At 45.1% G+C, this 22,673-nt stretch overlaps 1 protein-coding gene across 2 annotated transcripts in view; it reads left to right on the top strand.

Annotated features, from left to right (window-relative positions):
• The window catches only part of PDGFRL (platelet derived growth factor receptor like), an 81,174-nt gene extending 58,561 nt beyond the window's left edge, over positions 1 to 22,613 (top strand). The window contains exons 3-6 of one of the 2 annotated variants that reach the window (XM_052661481.1): positions 3,996 to 4,057; positions 14,726 to 15,019; positions 20,278 to 20,417; positions 22,000 to 22,613. In XM_052661481.1, coding sequence (XP_052517441.1) covers positions 3,996 to 4,057; positions 14,726 to 15,019; positions 20,278 to 20,417; positions 22,000 to 22,188 — 685 coding nt within the window. In that variant the 3' untranslated portion in view covers positions 22,189 to 22,613. Of the gene's footprint in view, positions 1 to 3,995; positions 4,148 to 14,725; positions 15,020 to 20,277; positions 20,418 to 21,999 lie in introns of both variants that reach the window. The other variant, XM_052661480.1, reaches the window with a different exon arrangement.
• Positions 22,614 to 22,673: the final 60 nt, after the last annotated feature.

Raw genomic sequence — 22,673 nt, 5'->3', positions numbered from 1 at the left:
TAATTTGTTTCCTGTTTTATATTGTTGACACAGAAGAGGGGGTGGAAAAATCCAGAAATGTTTTCCAGTGCATTTCCTTCCTTCCACCCCCAGTCCTGCTAAAGATACAGCATGGTGCTGGGGTTAGTCCCAGGTGCTGCATTTTTCTGTGCCCAGGTTCCTTCCTGGCAGAAACGGCGTCTTCTATCACTACTGTGCCAGTACCTGCTGGGTGCACAGAAGGTGCTCAGTACACTGATTGATCTCTTACTGACTTTGTACCTGAGGTGACAGCTCTATGGGGAATCTTGTTCAGTTGCTGTTGTGCCTGACTCTTTGTGACCCCATGAACTGCAGCACCCCAGGCTTCCTTGTCATTCACCACCTCCTGGAGTTTGCTCAGACTCCTGTCCATCGAGTCGGTGATGCCATCCAACGATCTCATTCTCTGTCATCCCCTTCTCCTCCTGCCCTCAATCTTCCCCAGCATCAGGAGGCTTTTCCAGTGAGTCGGCTCTTCACATCAGGTCGCCAAAGTATTGGCACTGTGGCCTGATATCATGGTTCACCTGGGAACTCTCACTTCCGTTTTGTCTCCAGCTTTTCCTCTTTTATCTGCTGAAGTCAAACTCCATCCCCACAATTGAAATTACCCTTCTGGTTGCCAAAGATTTTCATTCTGCCATCTTGTGTGTGTGCATGTGTGTGTCTGTGTGTGTGGAGGGGGGAGGACGTGAATCAGAATGAAAAGCATCTGATGAGTTTAACCATCAATTTCTTGACTGTTTCTCCTCGGTGATCCCCTCCTGACTCTTCTTTCATTCCTGATTCTACTTCTCCCCTCCTTCTCCCCCCTCTCTTCCTGCTGGTCCCCTGGTTTGTCTCTAGTTTGTCCTTAGCCTTCCCTTTCCTGTCCACACTTTTCCTCACTGAGTTCACTCATTCCTTTAGTCCCTGCTCACAGCCCCTGTAGATGGTGCCCCCCAAAATAAATCTAGAGCTGTTTCACTCCTCTGTGCCTGGCCTGGATTTCCAGTGATTCACACAACACCCACACTTACCTGACCCACATACTACCATAAATTCAGAATCTCCAACAGTCAGTGTATAACTTGCTCACCCCCATCTCCTTTCTCTTCTCAGCTATGCCATTTTAGTTAAAACCCCGTTCTTTCCATCATGTGGAAATACAAACCGAGAGGTTTTTATCCATGTGTCTTTCTCCCATCTTGTATACCCAGTCTATCATGAATCTTCCTCAAGAAAACAAGTCTTGTTTTCACATCTGTTCCACTGCTGACACCCAGCCTGGCCCCAGCACTGGCTGTTCATCCCAGCAAGAGCCTCTCTCTCCCCTCCCTCCCCTCCCTGTTCCTCCCTCCTCCCACTCCCCTCCTTCCCCCTCCCTCCTCCCCTTCCTCCTCCCTCCCCTCCCTACTCCCCCTCCTCCTCTCTCCTCTCCATGGCCTATTCTCCCTACTTGCTAGGAGTGGCTAAGAGGGGCCCTTACTCCCTACCTCCAAATCTGAAGGTGGTCCCTGCTCCCTGCTGAGCACCATGTATACCCCCTCAGTGTTCTCAACCACTTCCCCTGTGACTGCCACCCCCTCCCTCCATCTCCTTCTGTGATTAGTGGATTAAATCCCCAAGTCATCAAGTGCCTGCTACCCACCACGCACCAGGGACATGCAGTGATATGAACAGAGCAGGTCCCTCCCAGCCCGGCAAGTTCAGCCTTTAGCCCCCTGCCGGCCCCCCACCCCCACCTTTCCAAGTCCAGCCTGTCCCACCTCCTCCTCAACACTGCCTTCAACCTTCCCACCCACAGTGAGGAATCCCTTCTCAGAATTCCTACTGCTCTTGCTGTGGGCATCACTTTAGCTACTCTCTGATCTCTTCATGACTGTTAGTTTTAGCTCCTCAGCTGGGTTGTAATATCCTCGAGGGCCACTTTTATTTGTGCCGAGGGCCATCCCCAATTTGGGTGTGTGTATCTGTAGTATTCACAGTGATTACTACTAATCTGCCTGTGTATGTAATTAAGATACAATTAGGATAGCGTAATGAACCAGGTGTGGCAGCAAGTGCCTTAGGTGCATTTATCATCTAATGAGTGGGTACTGGGCACACACTTAATTGATTTAAGGAAGACAGTCTTGTTCAGCTGTTCTCCAGCTGTGGGTCTCAGGAAAGTCCTGTTTGCTCTCTGAGACTCGGTCTCCTCATTCACAAAATTGGGAACTGGACTCCTACTTTTTAAGGTTTTTTCCAGTTCCAACACTGTTGTGCAACTTCATTTCAGTCTCCTTGTTTCTAGAGAATTTTTGCTTTGTGTTGTGCACAGATTTGTTGCTCGGAGAATACAAAGCAAATAGGGCGGTATCCCTGCCCTCAAAGTTGTCCCCATCCATTGTAGTATAAGGAAGCCAGAGGTATTGGATGGGTGAGGGGGAGGGAGCCGGTTACGTCACTGGGAGAAAGCAGAGCGATTCCTGAGTTGGTTCTAATTAGAAGCTTCCTGAAGGAGGAGAGATTTCCGTTCAGTTGAAAGGAGGCAGTTGACTGGCAGAGTGGGAGTATAGAGGCGCCTCCTGGCCGAACTGGTAGGCTGAGCAGCTATTCCGCAGAGGCCAGAACAGGCTGTGTTGAAGACCAACCAGCCAGACAGGGTGCTGTGTGCTAAATTTAAAGTGGTGACCGAACCACTGATGTTACTGCCACCTACAATGGAAGAATCTCGACTGTGTCAGAAAAGTATGTGGATCCCAGAGGGGTGAGACATGTGGGTATTGGAGATTCATCCTCAGTTAGGACCATTTATTTTGGAATCCTCACAGGCTGAGGCTATAGAGGGTAGGCAGAGGAGGGGGTCAAACCCAAGGATGATACATATGGGTTCCTAACATGATATAATACAGGGAGTTATCATAACAATCAGCTAATCCCAGAGATAATAATAATACATATTTCTTTCTGTTCTCATTTCAACAAGGACCTGAAGGAGTTGGCAAGTATATTCACATGCAACAAGATAAAAATATGAGATAAAAAATGAGGAAATAAAAGTAGAAATAACTGTGAGGCCAGAGGAAAAGTGCCCCAAAGCTCTAAATACTTGACCAAAGGTGGGTGCATGCTTGGGGCTCCACATCTTAGCAACCAATGCATTTTTTCCTTGTTGTTCAGTTGCTAAGTTGTGTCCAACTCTTTGAGACCCTGTAGACTGCAACATGCCAGGCTTCCTTGTCTTCACTATCTCCCAGAGTTTGCTCAAACTCATGTCCATTGAATTGGTTATGCCATCTAACCATCTCATCCTCTGTCATCCCCATCTCCTCCTGCCCTCAATCTTCCCTGGCATTAGGGGCTTTTCCGGTGAATTGGCTCTTCGCATCAGGTGGCCAAAGTATTGCAGCTTCAGCATCAGTCCTTCCAATGAATATTCAGGTCTGATTTCCTTTAGGATGGACTGGTTTGATCTCCTTAAGGGGCAGTTCTTATCTGAAATATAGTAATTTAGCATCTCAAAGATTCCAAGCTTGTGTTCAGAGACTTATTCTTACTGATTACAGAGGTTTTGCATCCTGGATAATGCTGTGTGCTTTCATTCACTTTGACTACTGTTAAATAAACTCATTAGAAACCAAAGCTGAAGGCAAAACGCCCACCCAAGTCTTTGTGGCTGAATGTGTGTGGCTGCATTGCAGCACACCAGTGATTTTACTTAAGGAAACCCCTTAAGTTCTGGGGTCGAAGAGAATGTCTTCTCTTGAGAAAATGTCATTGTCATTGATGTCAGATGTTATTGTCTTAGCCTAGTTCTAAGAAAGGCTTTCCCCTCTGCCTCCTCACCTACCCCAGCACACTTTCCCCCCAGTACACCCTTTTATTCATCAGTGCCGTCCAAGAAGGGCCCTCTGCCCAGAGCCTCGGGGCTTCATGTGTGAAGGCGATGGAGTGGAGAGAGATGGGTGCCAGGTCCCAGCCCCGGTGACCGGCTGTGCTCTCGTTGACAGTGTGAAGCAGCATGAACGCTACGGCCAACTGACCCTGGTCAACTCCACCGCGGCCGACACAGGTGAGTTCAGCTGCTGGGGACAGCTCTGCACCGGCTATGTCTGCAGGAGGGACGAGGCCAAGACGGGCTCCACCTACATCTTCTTCACAGGTAAGAGGCTGGCTGCATTGGCAGAACTCTCCAGACTTCTGGACTTACCCATATTAAAGGTTCCCTCTGTCTGCTGATTATCAGATAAGGACAATGAAAACACTCCCTGTTTCCCAGACTCTGAAAAGCTCAGGCTTTACATCAATTATTTCATGTAAGTCTTGCAATAACTCTTTAGGGTAAGTACTAATATGTACTTTTTTTCAATGAGAAAGCTGCGGTTGAGGGAGATTAAGTTAAGTCTTTCAGGTCAGATGGCAAGAAGTGGCTGGACCACGATTTGCACCCAGAACTGTCTGGTCCCAGAGTCTGTACCTGCATTGTCCAGTACGGCAGCCAGCAGACTTGTAGTGTACTAAGTGATAAAAAATCTGCCTGCCAATTCATGAGGTTTAAGAAATGCAGGTTCTGTCCCTGGATTGGGAAGATCCCCTGGAGAAGGAAATGGCAACTCACTCCAGTATTCTTGCCTGGAGAATCCCCACGGACAGAGAAGTTTGGCAGGAAACCGTCCATGGGGTCACAGAGAGTCGGACATGACTGAGCAACTAAGCACACACACGCATAAAACTTAATAACTTATCTGCTATGTCAGGGGAAAGATCGAAGGCAGGAGGAGAAGGGGACGACAGAGGAGGAGATGGTTGGTGGCATCACCGCCTCAATGGACATGAGTTTGAGCAAGCTCCAGGAGATGGTGATGGACACGGGAGCCTGGTGTGCTGCAGCCCATGGGATTGCAAAGAGTCGGGCATGACTGAGTGATTGAACTGACTGACTGATGTCAAGGGAAAGAAAACGGTATGGGCGTGGATTTGAGACTATGGATTTGAAGTTGAGGTGTGTGTGACTATTCAAATGTCATTGGGGATTAGTTAAAATTAAACAAGGTCGAGACTTCTCTGGCAGCCCAGTGGTTAAGACTCTGTGCTTTGAATGCAGGTTCAACCCCTGGTCAGGGAACTAAGATCCCACATGCCATGAGGCACAGCCCCCCTCAAAAAAATCTCTCCCATGCCAAGGCTATACAAATATATTTTAAAAATTCTTTTAAATTAAACAAAGTTAAAAATTCAATTTCTCAGTGACAGTTGCCATGTTTCAAGTGCTTCATTGGCACCTGCGGCCAGTGGCTACCCTCCTGGACAGTGGAGGCAGAACAGCCATCAGCACAGAGAGCTCTGTTGCATAGCATGGCTGTAGACGTCCAGTCACTGCACTCTCACAATCTCTGATGACCTCCTTTCTGGAACTGCCACTGTCAGAGAAGGCCTGGCTAACGGTCTCCCTGAGTTTGTCCTTGAGAGCACCACGAGCTGAGGTTTGGGGCAGCGTTCCACAGGCTGGAGTGGCTCCAACCCTGACACCTGCGCCCGAGTGTCAGTCCTCGGTGGACACACCAAGGCCCTTGAAACTCTGCAGGTCAGGGGCCTCTCCTCCCCTGCAGGGCCAGGGCCAGGTCTGCCAGGTGGAACTGCACTTGGAGAAGCAGGCACTGCAGAGTGGCTTGCCAGCCTTTTCTGCTGCCGAGCTCTCTATATTCTAAAGTTTGGGGAAGATGTTCTCCAGCAAGGTTCAGAGGTCAGGGACAGCTTTCTGGAATCTTTCAAATGCCATGCCCTGGTGCTGCTGGTGTCCAAGGCATTTCAGGTGAAGCCAGGAGGCCTCCTTAGTGTCTGGGCAGGCTCTGTCGTGAGTTGTGTCTACATCCTGAATCCATCTGTTGTACCTGTAGATTTCCAGTGACTCAGATCTACAGCTCAGGTAACCATAGGCTCTGACCTTTAATGAACACTTCAGCAAAGCCTCACACGTTCTCCCATCCTGCCCAAAGAGTTCCTCTCTGGCGAGCAGATACATCAGCAGAGTGCTCTGTGATTCTGGAGACATGTGCATCTCATTTAATTTCCACAATGCTCGGAGGAAATTAGAAGAAGCTACCAACTTATCTCTTTTTTAGAAATAATCAGGGAAGCTTCCCGGATGGCTCAGTGGGTTAAAAATCTGCCTATGATACAGAAGACACAGGAGATGTAGGTTCGCTCCCTGGGTTGCGAAGATCCTCTGGAGGAGGGAATGGCAACCCACCCTAGTATTCTTGACTGGAAAATCCCATGGACAGAGGCGTCTGGCGGGCTACAGTTCATGGGCTTGCAAAGAGCTGGACATAACTGAGCGACTCTGCACACTAGAAATAATAATGCTGATGCTACGATACAACAGGGCAAGGTCACTTGTTCCACATTCATTGACTTCAAGTGGCAGAGTGGAGTCAGATCCCTTTCTTCTGGTCCAGGATCCAGTGTTCTTACTGCCTTAACCCATTGAGTGAGTGATTGATCAGGTGACTTGTTGATTGACTGACTACTGTGCTGGGTCTTAGTTGCAGCAAGTAAATTGTTAGTTGCAGCATGTGGGATCTAGTCCCCTGACCAGGGATCGAACCTGGGCCCCCTGCGTCAGGACTGTGGCGTCCTAGCTGCTGGACCACCAGGGAAGTCCCTTAACCTATTTTTAAGACAAGGTGATGGAAAGATTGACAGACACACATAAGCTAGCATAACTGGCAACGTCAGAATTGCTGACAGGTGTTCATGGCCATTGCTTCTGAGCCTCATTCTGGATTGCACCACCCAGAAGTGCCCACGTGCCCATAGAATGGTACCACACTAGGAAACAGCAGTGGAAAGATTAATTAAGCCTCATGGGACCTGTTATTCTGGACAAGGACTGATACCATGTTTCAAATCGCAGAATGAAAATTCTTTGTTGTGATTAGCACTGTTGTGTCTTCCCCAAATAATGGTTATTAAAACTGAGATTTTTGAACTGAAGACCTAACTTTGAGCAGAAAGTTTCATTGAGTAATAGGTTCTCTGAGTTCTGGAGGCAGATCCTCTTTCTTAATTTATGGAAGCCCTTTTGGGTATCACAGGAAGGCTGAAAAATCAACATTTCAACTTTCAAAAAAACCTGCATCAGAGCTGTGACTGAATGGATTGTATTATTTTCTTATTCCTCAACACTGACAATCCAGTTGAATTTTCAGAATAGGGTTTAGCAATTTGTCTTTTCAGGCGTTAGAGAACCAAGATGGGCTGTTATGGAAGCTATTGGCTCTGGAGTCTCTCAGAACATGTGCTTCCCCACCACCCACACAGAGAAACCTGGCATCCATTAAGTGTGTGTTTTTCCTAGAGTTTGCTTGTAAACACTGTGAAGCTTCTTTTGACTGTTAATTTGTGCAATTTTTGATTAACCAACTGCTACAAAGTTATATTTGTATTCAGTCTTCATCCAGGAGGCTCTCAGAGAGTTTTTCCTCCCCTGCTCTAACTTTGTATTGAAGTATGACTTATATTAAGGGAAATAAACAAATCACAACTCTGCAGCTCAGTGAATGATCCTCAAGTTAACCACCTCCCAGATCATGTAACCAGCTCCCAGATCAAGGCTGGGGGGTGGGGGGAAACATTACAAGCAGCGGGGCTTCCTCATAGTAAGAGGCATGGGCTCCAGTTTACACATGTGGTAAAATCATATGAACCAGCATTTTACCAAGTGTGGAGTTTGTTATCATTTGGATTTTAGTTTATCACCTATTAACTAATTTTTAAAAAATCTTACGTTTCCATGTGTTTTGTTTTTTTAAAGCAATGTATGTCATCCACTTGAGTAGATACCAAGCATATTTGTAGAGGCATTTGTGATCTATAATTTTAAATATAAACTTGAACACACTTTTTTTTGGGTACATGTATTCTACTAATGGCAGATTTTTTTACTTTAAAAGAAATTAAATTTTTGTAATTTATCAAGTTATAGCAATTCAGCTGAATTAATAAAAAATATATATGCTCAATAAATGTCCAGGAATGAATAAATGAAAATTGGACAGATTTAATTTATAGATAATAATTTGCTTACTCATTCACATATTTTTCCTGCAGCCTTGCTTACTCCATTCACTTGGCAAATACATTTATTTTTCTATTGATTAAAGCAACTGGTGTGGTTCCTTCTTTCAAAACATGGATTACAGTACAGGAAGTAAGGCCTCATTTTTGCGTTCTGAAATTCAAATTATTTGCTTATTCTACTGGCTTTGCACATTGGTTCAGATTCCTGTTGTTGTTCAGTTGACAAGTCTTGCCTGACTCCTTGAGACCCCACTGACTGTAGTACTCCAGGGTTCCCTATCCCTCATCATCTCCTGGAGTTTGACTAAGTTCATGGATGGATGTGAGAGCTGGACTGTGAAGAAGGCTGAGCGCCGAAGAATTGATGCTTTTGAACCGCGGTGTTGGAGAAGACTCTTGAGAGTCCCTTGGACTGCAAGGAGATCCAACCAATCCATTCTGAAGGAGATCAGCCCTGGGATTTCTTTGGAAGGAATGATGCTAAAGCTGAAACTCCAGTACTTTGGCCACCTCATGCGAAGAGTTGACTCCTTGGAAAAGACTCTGATGCTGGGAGGGATTGAGAGAAGGGGAAGACAGAGGATGAGATGGCTGGATGGCATCACTGACTCGATGGACATGAGTCTGAGTGAACTCCGGGAGTTGGTGATGGACAGGGAGGCCTAGTGTGCTGCGATTCATGGGGTCGCAAAGAGTCGGACACAACTGAGCGACTGAACTGAACTGAACTGAACTGATGTCCATTGATTTGGTGATGCTATCTAACCATCTCATCCTCTGCCATCCCCTTCTCCTCTTGCCTTCAATCGTTCCCAGCATTCAGGGTCTTTTCCAATGAGTCAGTTCTTTGTATCAGGTGGCCAAAATATTGGAGTTTCAGCTTCAGCATCAGTCCTTCCAATGAATATTCAGGACTGATTTCCTTTAGGATGGACTCTTTGGATCTCCTTGCAGTCCAGGATACTCTCAAGAGTCTTCTCCAGCACCATGGTTCAAAAGCATCAATTCTTCAGTGCTCAGCTTTCTTTATGGTCCAACTCTCACATCCATACATGACTACTGGAAAAACCATAGCTTTGACTATATGGACCTTTATCACGAATGTGATATCTTTTCTTTTTAACATACTGTCTAGGTTTGTCATAGCTTTCTTGCCAAAAAGCAACTGTCTTCTAATTTCATGGCTAGAGTCACCATCCTCAGTGATTTTAGAGCCCAAGAAGAGGAAATCTGTCACTGCTTCCACCTTTCCTCCTTCGTTTGCCATGATCTTACTTATTTTAATATTGAGTTTTAAGCCAGCTTTTTCATTCTCTTCCTTCATCCTCATCAAGAGGCTCTTCAGTTCCTCTTCACTTTCTGTCATATGGGTGGTGCTTTCTGTGTATATGAGATTATTGATATTTCTCTCCACAATCTTGATTCCAGCTTGTGCTTCATCCAGTCTGGCATTTCACATGATGTACTCTGCATATAAGTTAAATAAGCAGGCTGACAATATACAGCCTTGACGTACCCCTTTCCCAATTTGGAACCAGTTTGTTGCTCCATGTCCAGTTCTAACTGTTTGCTCTTGACCTGTATACAGGCTTCTCAGGAGGCAGGTAAGGTGGTCTGGTATTCCCATGTCTTTAAGAATTTTCCAGTTTGTTGTGATCCACACAAAGACATTAACATAGTCAATGAAACAAAGGTAGATGTTTTTCTGCAATTCCCTTGCGTTCTCTATGATCCAACGGATGTTGACAGTTTGATCTCTGGTTCTTTTGCCTTTTCCAAAACCAGCTTGAACATCTGGAAGTTCTCAGTTCACATAATGCTGAAGTCTAGCTTGAAGGATTTTGAGCATAACCTTACTATCATGGGAGATGAGTGCAATTGTCTGGTGGTTTGAACAGGAGAAGGCAATGGTACCCCACTCCAGTACTCTTGCCTGGAAAATCCCATGGATGGAGGAGCCTGGTGGGCTACAGTCCATGGGGTCGCTAAGAGTCGGACACGACTGAAGTGACTTAACAGCAGCAGTAGCCCTTCTTGGAAACTGGGATAAGGATTTACCTTTTCCGGTCTGGTGGCCACTGATGGTTTTCTAAATTTGCTGACAGATTGACTGCAGCATTTTAATAGCACCATCTTGTAGGATTTTACGTAGCTCTGCTGGAATTCTATCACCTCCACTAACTTTACTGGCAGCAGTGCTTCCTAAGGCCCACTTGACTTCACACGCTACAATGTCTGGCTCTGGGTAAGTGGCCACACCGTCATGGTTAACTGGGTCATTAAGATCTTTTTTGTGTAGTTCTTCTGGGTATTCTTGCCATCTCTTCTTGATCTCTTCTGCTTCTTTTAGGTCTTTACCATTTCTGTCCTTTATTGTGCCCATCTTTAGATGAAATATTCCTTTGATTTTACCAGTTTTCTTGAAGAGATCTCTAGTTTTTCCCCTTCTGCTGTTTTCCTCTATTTCTTTGCACTGTTCATTGAAGAAGGCCACCTTGTCCCTTCTTGCTACTCTCTGGAACTCTGCACTTAGTTGGGTATACCTTTCCCTTCCTCCCTTGCTTTTCACTTCTCTTCTTTCCTCAACTATTTATAAAGCTTCCTCAGAAAACCACTTTGCCTTCTTGCATTTCTTTTTCTTTGGGATGGTTTTGTTCGCTGCCTCCTGTACAATATTCCAAACCCCTATTCGTAGTTCTTCAGGCACTCTGTTTACTAGATCTAGTCCCTTGAATCTATTCATCACCACCACTGTATATTCATAGGGGATTTAAGTCATACCTGACTGGCCTAGTGGTTTTCCCCATTTTCTTTAGTTTAAGCCTGAATTTTGCTATGAGGAGCTGATGATCTGAGCCACAGTCAGCTCCCGGTCTTGTTTTTGCTGACTGTATAGAGCTTTTCCATCTTCGGCAGTAAAGAATGTAATCAATCTGATTTCAGGATTGACTATTTGGTGATATCCATGTGTAAAGTTGTTTTTTGTGTTGTTAAAAAAGGGTGTTTGCTACGACGAATGCTTTCTCTTGGCAGAATTCTGTTAGCCTTTGCCCTGCTTCATTATGTATTCCAAGGCCAAACTTGCTTGTTACTCCAGGTATCTCTCGACTTCCTACTTTTGCATTCCAGTCCCCTATGATGAACAGGACATCTCTTTTTTTGGTGTTAGTTCTAGAAGGTCTTCTAGGTCGTCACAGAACTGATCAACTTCAGCTTCTTCAGCATCAGTGATTGGGGTATAGACTTGGATTATTGTGATGTTGAATGGTTTACCTTGGAAATGAACTGAAATCATTGTGTTGTTTTTTGAGGATGAACCTAAGTACTGCATTTTGGACTCTTGTATTGATTTTGAGGGCTACTCCATTTCTTCTATGGGATTCTTGTCCACAGTAGTAGAGATAATGGTCATCTGAATTAAATTCACCCATTCCCGTCCATTTTAGTTCACTGATTTCTAAGATGTCAATGTTCACTCACCATTTCCTGCTTGACCATGTCCAGTTTACCTGGATTTATGGTCCTAACATTCCAGGTTCCTATGCAATACTGTTCTTACAGCATCAGATTTTACTTTCATCACCAGACACATCCACAACTGAGTGTTGTTTCCACTTTGGCCCAGATGCTTCATTCTTTCTGGAGCTATTAGTAATTGTCCTTCACTCTTCCCAGTAGCCTACTGGACACTTTCTGACCTGGGAGGGCTCACCTTTCAGTGTCATATCTTTTTGCCTTTTTATACAGTTCATGGGGTTCTCATGGCAAGTATACTGGAGTGGTTTACCATTCCCTGCTCCAGTGGACCATATTTTGTCAGAACTCTCCACCATGACCTGTCCATTTTGGGTGGCCCTACAAGGCATGGTTTATAGCTTCATTGAGTTATACAAACCCCTTTGCACGACAAGGCTGTGATTCATGAAGGGGTCAGATTCCTGTACAAAACCTTAAAACAAAAGTTCTTTCTGAATCTTACAATCACACCTTCCTTAAATATTTGCTAGAAAGATATCTTTACTTCCTTGGGCTCCAAAATCACTGCAGATGGTGACTGCAGCCATGAAATTAAAAGATGCTTACTCCTTGGAAGAAAAGTTATGACCAACCTAGATAGCATATTAAAAAGCAGAAATGTTACTTTGCCTTTAAAGGTCTGTATAATCAAAGTTATGGTTTTTCCAGTAGTCATGAATGGATGTGAGAGTTGGACTATAAAGAAAGCTGAGTGCTGAAGAATTGATGTTTTTGAACTGTGGTATTGGAGAAGACTCTTGAGAGCCCCTTGGATTGCAAGGAGATCAAACCAGTCACTCCTAAAGGAAATAAACTCTTAATATTCATTGGAAGAACTGATGCTGAAGCTGAAACTCCAATACTTTGGCCACCTGATGCAAAGAACTGATTCACTGGAAAAGACCCTGATGCTGGGAAAGATTAAAGGCAGGAGGAGAAGGGGATGACAGAGGATGAGATGGTTGGATGGCATTAGTGGACTCAATGGACATGAGTTTGAGCAAGCTCCAGGAGTTGGTGATGGACAGGGAAGCCAGGTGTGCTACAGTCCATGGGGTTTCAAAGAGTCGGACATGACTGAGTGACTGAACTGAACAGACTGACAAAGAGATCTTTAATACAAATGCTCCAGATTCTTCTCTTTAGAAACAGGGATACTGAAGCACAGAGAGATGAAGTGACACATACAAGGCCACATGGACTTACTCCATTTGAACACAGGGGTGTTAGGTAACATTTTGACCAAGGTAGCCTTGCCCAAGCCTGAAACGCAACATATTGTGAAGTGGCGCCAATTGCCTGGCCTGATGGAAAGTCTTACAAAAGGTGGAGATTTCCTGAGCCGTGATTCCACATTAGAGAAGCTGGTATTATTAAAAATATTATAATACTTATAGGCAAAGAACTCTTGGCCCATGACGGCATTTGCTATTGTGTCCGAGAATTCTATTCTGAATGTAAAAAACAAAGTCATACAACTAGGACACAAAGGCTAGTGAAGCAAGCCAAGAATAACTGTTTCAGAAATATGGTTGGAAAACATAGGAGACTATTTAACAAAGGTTGGGGTGTGATTCAGTTCAACGATTTCTCTTAGCAATCACTATAATCTCTCATGGAATGATCCAGAAAACAACGTATTTAATGTTTCGTGCCCCAAACAAAAAGACACCCCCCACAATCCAGAGTCCCTTGACTGTGCTGAGCAAAGTACAGGGAAACCAGTTCTCATTTCTCTAAGATAAAAATGCCATCATCAGAACTTCTCTGTGGTCCAGTGGCTAAGACTCTTCGCTCCCAGTGCAGCAGGCCTGGGTTCAATCCCTGCTCAGGGCACTAGATCCCACATGCCTTAACTGAAAAGGAAAAAAATAATGCCACCATTGAGAGCTTAAAGAACATGCAGGGTAATTTCTCAGGAAACAGGTAGAATGTAAGAAACAGGTTGAAGGTCCCCAGCCCAGTGGCCGCCAAGACAGAGCTCAGAACCTGAGACTAGCTGGCTCCTTGAGTGTCCCTGCTTAATTCTCTTTCCACTGACCTTGGGCAGAAATGAGGTCCTCTGGGCTGTGAAGACACTGGCACCACATTGGGCCCATCTCAGAGGCTCTGCTGAGCGGGGAAGTCCCTCCCAGTTACTGAGCAAGGGCTGTGGGGCTGACCTCTCTGGAGACATGGCAGATGGTTCCTAGGTGTTAAAACTGCTCTTAGCACAAGGAAATCAGTCTCCTTCACTGCTTCCTCAGTGGAGTAAACCAGTGGGCCTGATTTGGCCTTGAATTAATACTGATTTTGTTTCCTTCAAGAAGATAGGCAGTAATATCCTTCATCCAAAAAATGAAACTCATTTTTTTTTAACAATTTACTGACCAGAGACATATTAATGCATCTTTTGTTACCCACATCGATGGCCACAGGCATTAGTTTCTGCAAAAATCCCCTGGTCAATAATGTATTAAAATGAGAGTGAAAGAAAGTGTTAGCTGCTCAGTCCTGTCTGACTCTTTGTGACCCCATGGATGGTAGCCTGCCAGGTCCCTCTGTCCATGGGATTCTCCAGGAAAGAATATGGGAGTGGGTTGCCATTCCCTTCTCCAGGGGACATTCCCCACCCAGGGATGGAACCCAGTTCTCCTGTATTGCAGGCAGGTTCTTTACTGTCTGAGCTACCAGGGAAGCCCTTCAGTTCAGTTCAGTTCAGCTCAGTCTCTCAGTCGTGTCTGACTCTTTGCGACCCCATGAATCGCAGCACGCCAGGCCTCCCTGTCCATCACCAACTCCTGGAGTTCACTTAAACTCACATCCATCGAGTCGGTGATGCCATCCAGCCATCTCATCCTTTGTTGTCCCCTTCTCCTCCTGCCCCCAATCCCTCCCAGCATCAGAGTCTTTTCCAAGGAGTCAACTCTTCGCATGAGGTGGCCAAAGTACTGGAGTTTCAGCTTTAGCACCATTCCTTCCAAAGAACACCCAGGACTGATCTCCTTTAGAATGGAATAGACTTTCCAATTCCTAAGGACTCCATGTTTGAAGTACACTGCCAATCCCCTCGCATCTTTGTGCCCTGAATATGTAAGTATCCCTTTAAGTGTTCTCACCCTCCTTCTCCAGACTAAATGAGCCCGTGTCTTTCCCTTTGCAGAGAAAGGTGAACTCTTCGTACCTTCTCCCAGTCACTTTGATGTCGTCTACCTGAACCCAGACAGGCAGGCTGTGGTTCCTTGCCGAGTGACCGTCCTGTCGGCTAAGGTCACCCTCCACAGGGAGTTCCCGGCCAAGGAGATCCCGGCCAACGGAACCGACATCGTTTACGACCTGAAGAGAGGCTTTGTGTATCTGCAGCCGCACTCCGGCCACCAGGGGGTGGTCTACTGCAAGGCGGAGGCGGGGGGCAAGTCTCAGATCTCCGTCAAGTACCAGCTGCTCTACGCAGAGGGTAAGCCCTTCCGGGGCGAGACGCGAGCCCCTTCCGGCTGGTCAGTGTGGGGTACGGCTGTCCCCAGTGATGGCGGGAGAGTAGGAGGCACAGATGGCTGTTCTTAAATGCTCCTCTCCGGCACTCTCATTTCTAGAATGTTCTACTTTCTTGCCTATGATTCCCCCACCCCCAACTCCCTTTTCTTCAGCTCCTTCCGGCGTGCTCTCTGGTTCAGGCTCCATGTGCGTGATCAGCATCAGGCTCACATCCCCACGGCATCCTCCCGCGCTCTCCATCCTGGCTGCCGGCGCCAGAGGCGCAGGGTGGGGGGCGCCTCCCCCGACCTCCAGGAGAGAAGGCTCCCTGGCCAGCCCTGCCAGGGAGGAGAGGAGGGACTCTCTCCTGTTTTTGCTCGGAGCACTCTGAAATGCGCCCGGTTGATGGTCCTCGTGTGAGGCAGAGTGCTCTGCAGCCGTGTTCCTGCCCAGGCATCTCTGTGATGGGGTGGGTGGCCCCAGAGCTGACTGCTCTCTGAGATGGGAATTTGGGCTCCTTCATGACTCTGGGTCTCAGCCCTGAGCTTATTCATGAGGCCACAGCTTCCAACACTGTTGTCAAATAACTCTCTCAAGCCTCCTTTCGCCACCCTCCGCTGCAGCCATCTCTCTCCTCCATCACAACCAGACTCCCTGAAAGAACCCTCCCAGGGCCCCATCGGGGTGCTCCCACCCGGCTCCTGAGTCCTCCCCTAGCTCCGCCAAAGCAGCCTTGGCTGAAGGGCCTCCCAAGCCATTAAGTTCAGCAGACAACTTTCTGTCTTCATCCTTCTAGATTTTACTTCGCCTGCATAAACGCCCCCTCTTCTCTGGTCCCATTTCCCCCTGCTTCTTAAGCCACAGCGTTCTCATTATCTTTGCCAGCTCTTTGCCTCTTGCAAGTTTTTTCTTTTTTTTCAATTTTTGTTGGAGTCTAGTTGATTTACAGTGCTGTCTAGTTTCAGGTGTACAGCAAAGTGGATCAGTTACAGGTATACGTATCTCTAGTCTTTTCTAGATAGATTCTTTTCCCATATAGGGCATTACAGAGTATTGAGTAGAGTTCCCTGTAGGGAAGCTATACAGTAGGTCCTTATTAGTTATCTATTTTATATATAGTAGTGTGTATATGTCAATTCCAATCTCCCAGTTTATCCCTCCCCTGCCTTTTTCCCCCTAGTAACCATAGATTATTTTTTTTAACATCTGTGACTCTTATTTCTGTTTTGTAAATAACTTCACTTGTAACATTTTTCTAGAGTCCACATATAAGTGATATCATATGATATTTGTCTTTCTCTGTCTGACTTTACTCGGTATGACAATGTGTAAGCCCATCCATTTCGCTGCAAATGGCATTATTCTTTTTTACTGCTGAGTAATATTCCATTGTATATATATATGTTCCACATCTTCTTTATCCATTCCTCTGTCAATGACACTTAGGTTGCTTTCATATCTTGACTATTGTAAATAGTGCTGCAATGAATAACTGGGTACGTTTATCTTTTTGAATTATGGTTTTCTCTGGATATGTGCCCAGAAGTAGGATTGCTGTATCATTTGGTAGTTCTATACTTAGTTTTTTAAAGAAATATCCCTACTGTTCTCCATAATGGTTGTAACAGTTTACATTCCCATCAGCAGGATAGGAGGGTTCCTTCTCCACAGCCTCTCCAGCATTTCTTGTTTGTAGATTTTTTGATGATGGCCATTCTGACTGGTGTGAAGTGATACCTCATTGTACTTTCGGTGTGAAGTGATACCTCATTGTACTTTTGATTTGGGTTTCTCTAGTAAACAGTGATGTTGGACATCTTTTCATGTGCTTTTTGGCCGTCTATATGTCTTCTTGGAGACATGCTTATTCAGATCTTCTTCCCATTTTTTATTGGGTTCTGTGTTATTTTAATAAGGTGTTGCATGAGCAGATTGTATGTTTTGGAGATTAATCCTTTGTCAATCACTTTGCAAATACTTTGTCCCATTTTGTGGTTTTTTTTTTTTTTCATTGTGTTTGTGGCTTCCTTTGCTAAAGTTTTAAGGTTTAATTAGGCCCTATTTATTTATATTTGTTTTTATTTTTGTTACTCTAGGAGGTGGATCAAAAAAGATCTTGCTGTAATTTATGTCAGAGAGTGTTCTGCCTGTGTTTTCCTCTAAGAGTTTTATAGTATCCAGACTTACATTTATGTCTTTAATGCATTTTGAGTTTATTTTTGTGTATGATGTTAGGAGGTGTTCTAATTTCATTATTTTACATGTAGCAACCCAGTTTTCCCTCACTACTTATTGAAGAGACAGTCTCTTCTCCATTGTATAGTCTTGCCTCCTTTGTCATGGATCAGGTGACCATAGGTGCTTGGGTTTATCTCTGGACTTTCTGTCCTATTCCATTGATCTATATTTCTGTTTTTGTGTCAGAATCATATTATTTTGATTACTGTGACTTTGTAAGTAAAGTCTGAAGTGTCAGGGAGGCTGATTCTTCCAGTTCCATTTTCCCTCCTCAAAATTGCTTTGGCTATTCAGGGTCTTTTGTGTTTCCATACAAATTTTAAAGTTTTTGTTCTAATTTTATGAAAAATGCCTTTGTTAATTTGATAGAAATTGCATTTATATCCATAGATTGCTTTGGATAGTACAGTCATTTTGACAATGACATGGTATATCTCTCCTTCTGTATGTGTCATTTTTTATTTCTTTCATCAGCATCTTATGGGGCTTCCCTGATGGCTCAGATGGTAAAGAATCTGCCTGCAATGCAGGAGACTTGGGTTCAATCCCTGGGTCAGGAAGATCCCCTGGAGAAGGCCATGGCAGCTCACTCCAGTATTCTTGCCTGGAGAATCCCAAGTTCAGAAGAGCCTGGCGGGCTACAGTCCATAGGCTCACAAAGAATTGGACATGACTGAGCTACTAACACTTTCACTTTCACACTTTTCAGCATCTTATAGTTTTCTGAATACAGGTCTTTTGCCTCCTTAGGTAAGTTTATTCCTAGGTATTTTATTCTTTTTGATGTGATGGTAAATGGGATTGTTTCCTTAATTTCTCTTTCTGATCTCTCATTGTTAGTATATGGGAAAGCAACAGATTTCTGTGTATTTTTATAATTCTACAAATTTACCAAACTCATTGATGGGCTCTAGTAGTTTTCTGGTAGTATCTTTAGGGTCTTGTTGTTTAGTATCTTGTCATCAGCAAACAGTGATAGTTTTACTTCCTCTTCCTTTCAGTTTAGATTTGTTTCATTTCTTTTTCTTCTCTGCTGTGGCTAGGACTTCCAAATCTATGCTGAATAGTGGTGAGAGTAAACACCCTTGCCTTGTTCCTGACCTTATTGGAAATGCTTTCAGTTTCTCACCACTGAGAATGATGTTAGTTGTGGGTTTGTCATATATGGCCTTTATTATGTTGAGGTAATATAATAATTACCTGTGCCCACTTTCTGGACAGTTTTTTTTTTTTTTTATCATAAATGGGCATTGAATTTTGTCAAAAGCTTTTTCTGCATCTATTGAGATGATCATATGGTTTTTAGTTAGTTTGTTAATATGATGTATCACATTAATTTGCATTCATTGAGGAATCCTTGAATCCCTGGGATAAATCCCACTTGATCATAGTGTATGATCCTTTTAATGTGTTGTTGGATTTGGCTTGCATGTATTTTGTTGAGGATTTGTATGTCTATGTTCACCAGTAATACCAGCCTCTATTTTTCCTCTTTTGTAATATCTTTGTCTAGTTTTGGTACCAGGGTGATGGTGGCCTCATAGAATGAGCTGCCTCTGCTAGCTTTTAAATGTTGTAGTTCCCCCCAGGCACTTTCCTGGTCTGTCTTCCTGCTCCTTCTGGGTGGTCTCGGCCATAGACACACGCTGCTGCATATTTGTGTACCAGTCACTCCCAGGGGAATGGATGTGGCCTGGATCGCCAGCTTTGTGTACCCAACTGTCTCTCTAACATCTGCACTGAGCTGCCTCACAGACCCTTTCCTGAGCTCCGGGCCTTCCTCCCAGGCCTGGTTCTTCAGTTGACCTCATTCCAGTGATGGCGCTGCAGTTCCGGGGTACGGGAACCCGAAACACTCCCAGCTCCTCCCAGTCGTTTTGACTCATTCCATCAAAGCCCTTGCATTCTGCTGTCCATCCTATTGCAAAAAGAGTTCAACTGTCATCATTTCTTCCTTGGTCTAACATAAGTACCTTTCCAATTGATCTCTTCCATGCCCATGCTTTCTCCATCTTCCACCCAGTAACTGATTATTGGTTGAATTAAAACCATTCTGTGGGCTAAATGAACCACTGAACTAATGAACCTCTGAACTAATGACCTTTTCCTAGAACCAAAGTCAAAATCTTCCATATGGCTTGAAAGGTCTTGCAGGGCTGGCCTCTGCCCTCCCCAGAGTTCCCCTCTACTCTCCTCGGGGCCTGTCTGCTGGTCCCTCCCTTTTTCCCTGCAGGCCTTCATCCCTAAATAAACCTTTCATGCTTCGCAGACCATCTTGCACTTCCGTGGCACTCTGGGCCTCTCCTTCTGTTCTTCCCACAGCTCAGGTTCTAAACCCACCACACAGTGGCCTGTTGAGGGTGCACCTCCTCTGCTGGAATGGAGGCCCCGGGGCTCGGAGACCATGTCTGGCTGGTTCCCTGCCTTAGCCTCCTCTCCCAGCATGTTCCTGGATCCATGCTGCCCTTGAAATTACTTGAGTGGACTGAGCCTGATGAAGAACGTTGTCTCTGCAATGCCATGAAGGCGAGATCCTGCACGCTCTTCCTGCAAGCATCTCTCCCGTTGGTGGATTCTGACTTGCTCCTCTTCCTCCTGAGGCTGCCGAGCCATACGCCTGTCTGTCTGTCTTCCTCGTCGGTGGTCCTCCCTCCAGACCGCCTTCTCTTCCTTCCCCTTGTTCTGCTCCCAACCCCCTTCTTCTCTCTCCACCTTTTCATTCACACAAGCTCCTCGCAGATCTTCTGGGCTTGTCTCCTTACAAGTGGAATGTCTGGGGGACTCTGGATGTCCACCCCATTTTGGACCACCAAAGTAGACAGAGAAGAGGCATCATAAAACCCCAAGTAGTGGACAGAGCAGGTCGGATTCTATAGTTGGGTAGCTGAAGAAAGGCAGGGATGTCCCATATCTGCCCAGAGAAGAGAACACGTCTGTCAGTTTGTGTCTGCCACCCTTGCCCATGGATGTCATCTCACATTGCTGTCCTCTGCTCACTTCCAGTTCCCAGGGGCCCTCCATCAACGACCATCTCGGCATCCTCGAACAAGGTGAAGGGCGGGGATGATCTGAGTGTCCTTTGCACAGTCCTGGGGGAGCCAGATGTGGAGGTGGAATTCAGGTGGACCTACCCAGGGCAGAAGGTAAGCATGGCCCGGCCTCAGCCAGCTGCTGTAGTTTTTAGTTCCTTGTTCACCCTCAGTTAGTGATGAGGACCGTCAATTAAGATGTGAGAAATGCGTGGAGCCCTGGTAGGGCCAGAACTTGCTGGTTTGCTGCTAAAATGTTTCAATTATGTTTATATTGGGTTGCCCAAAAAGTTCATTCAGGTTTTTCCCTGTTACAGAAAAACCCAAAGGAACTTTTTGGCCAAGCCAATAAATGGCTTTTTTATTTGAAAGAACAGGAAAAAGTGACTGAGTTCCATTAGGTAATTTAGTCAATATACCCTCTTTTCTTCATGAACCCGAAGGAAGGGGACAGGGGCATGAACAGGAAAGGAAGGGCCCTCCTTTCTTCAATCCCAACCTCAATTTGCAGTCTTAACTTTGGGTTAGTTGGAGGCCAATCTACCTTCCTTCTGGAGTCCTTTAGCCTTTTCCATGTAAAAGTTGGTCCCCGGGGCAAAGAACTCTGAGCAGACACCCACCAAGTTGGCATGTAAACCCAGGCCTTGGAAAAGGTGCCGTGAGGCCGAGATTATCTTAAAATAGACTTGCCATAAACCCAGCTCCAGCACATGCAGCCGTGGGCCTGTTCTGGTCACTAAAATAGACAGCCTTGCTACCAATATGGAACAATCCCCTTGATGCCAGAAGAGATCTGGATCTGGCATCCTAAGATGTACTTGGCAGCCAGTATGCTTCTGGTCGAAGGGCTGCAATTGGTGGAAAATAACTCTCCCTGGAGGATGGTGCTTTTTCAGTGCCAGGTACTTGTTTCTAAAGTGTTGTCCCATTTCGAAAACATGAATAGCTTGCATGAGAGGTTTTTTGGTTTCTTTACATTGCTAATTATTAGCAGAAAGGGTACGTTGCTAATTATTAGCAGAAAGGGTATTAATTCAGTAGCACTCTAAATATTACGATTATGTTAAACTAATTCAGAAGATACTACTTATCACTGAAGTTGGAGGAAGCATCTCAGAAGTGACCATCTCACTTTCTAGAAATAGGGAGTGAAGTCACCTCGGCTATAATATTATCCATCCCGGGCACAGCTTTCCGCCCACTGCAGTCCTAGGGCACATTTGACTAATCATGTCTCCCTCCCCCAAATCTGAACAGTTGAGAGCTTATATTCATTTACAAGGTGAGTGCTTCGGGCTTCTAAGTTCTGTGAATAAGAACCTCTGCACCAATGGGTGAACGTGAGCAGTGTCAACAGCAGAGCAGTGGAAAAATTTATCTGTATCTTTATGCCTAATACCAGCCCCACATTCTTGAAGTTCCAAAAGTAAAATTTATATTAAGTAGAAACTTGAAGAGAAAGGGCAGGAAGAGAGAGCCAAACGGCATAATGAAATTCAAGACCCTGCTTGAAAAAAAAATGCAGCCTAAACTGACTAGACAGTGTCAGAGCTCCCGTGAGCTGTGCATACCAAATAGTCCTGTAGGAGCATGTGTTTTGCGCTTTGAAAGGGATACTCAGCCGTGTCAGAGGAATGGGAGCTGTTGAGAGCAGCGTGTGGTTTGTGCTCCAGTCCCAGTGGGTGTTGTTCAACAGGATGAAAGGCCCGTGACGATTCAGGACTCCTGGCGGCTGATCCACAGAGGACTTGGGCATACCACAAGGATCTCCCAGAGTGTCCTGAGCATTGAAGACTTTGAGACCATTGACGCAGGTTATTACATTTGCACTGCTCAGAATCTCCAAGGACAGACCACAGTAGCCACCACTGTGGAGTCTTCCTGACTTGGAAGATGAAGTATAAATGAACTGATGGAAAGCCCACTGGGGTGCACAGCCAGCTCCGGGGTTCTTTGTCTTTGCCAGGGCCAAACCCCAGGCCCTGCCTTGTGAGTCAGACCCAGACCTCCAAACTAAAAGGAAGTCATTGGTCTAATTTTAGAAGTGTTAACTCTCCTAGCAGAAAGCATGTATTCTGACTGCTGACCTACGTATATGCATTTCTAGTGTTTCTACTCAGAAGGCATATATGTAAACAACTTTATATAATCATTTTATATTAAAGGAGCAAGTTTTTGTAAAAAGTGAAAAAAAAAAAAAAAGGGCTAAGTGCTCGTTGTTTTTAGTCGGTTTGAAGTACATCCAGAAGCACTCATTGGCAGCAATGTTTGAGTTAATACCTAATATTCCCTTTGGTATCATAACCACACTATGAGAGTCTAAAAATGTAGTGATTTTATATATATAGTTCAACTATACATGAACTATTG

This window comes from Budorcas taxicolor, chromosome 24 (assembly GCF_023091745.1).
Source record: "Budorcas taxicolor isolate Tak-1 chromosome 24, Takin1.1, whole genome shotgun sequence".
Classification (NCBI taxonomy): domain Eukaryota; kingdom Metazoa; phylum Chordata; class Mammalia; order Artiodactyla; family Bovidae; genus Budorcas; species Budorcas taxicolor.
This window is presented reverse-complemented; position numbering and strand designations above follow the sequence as displayed.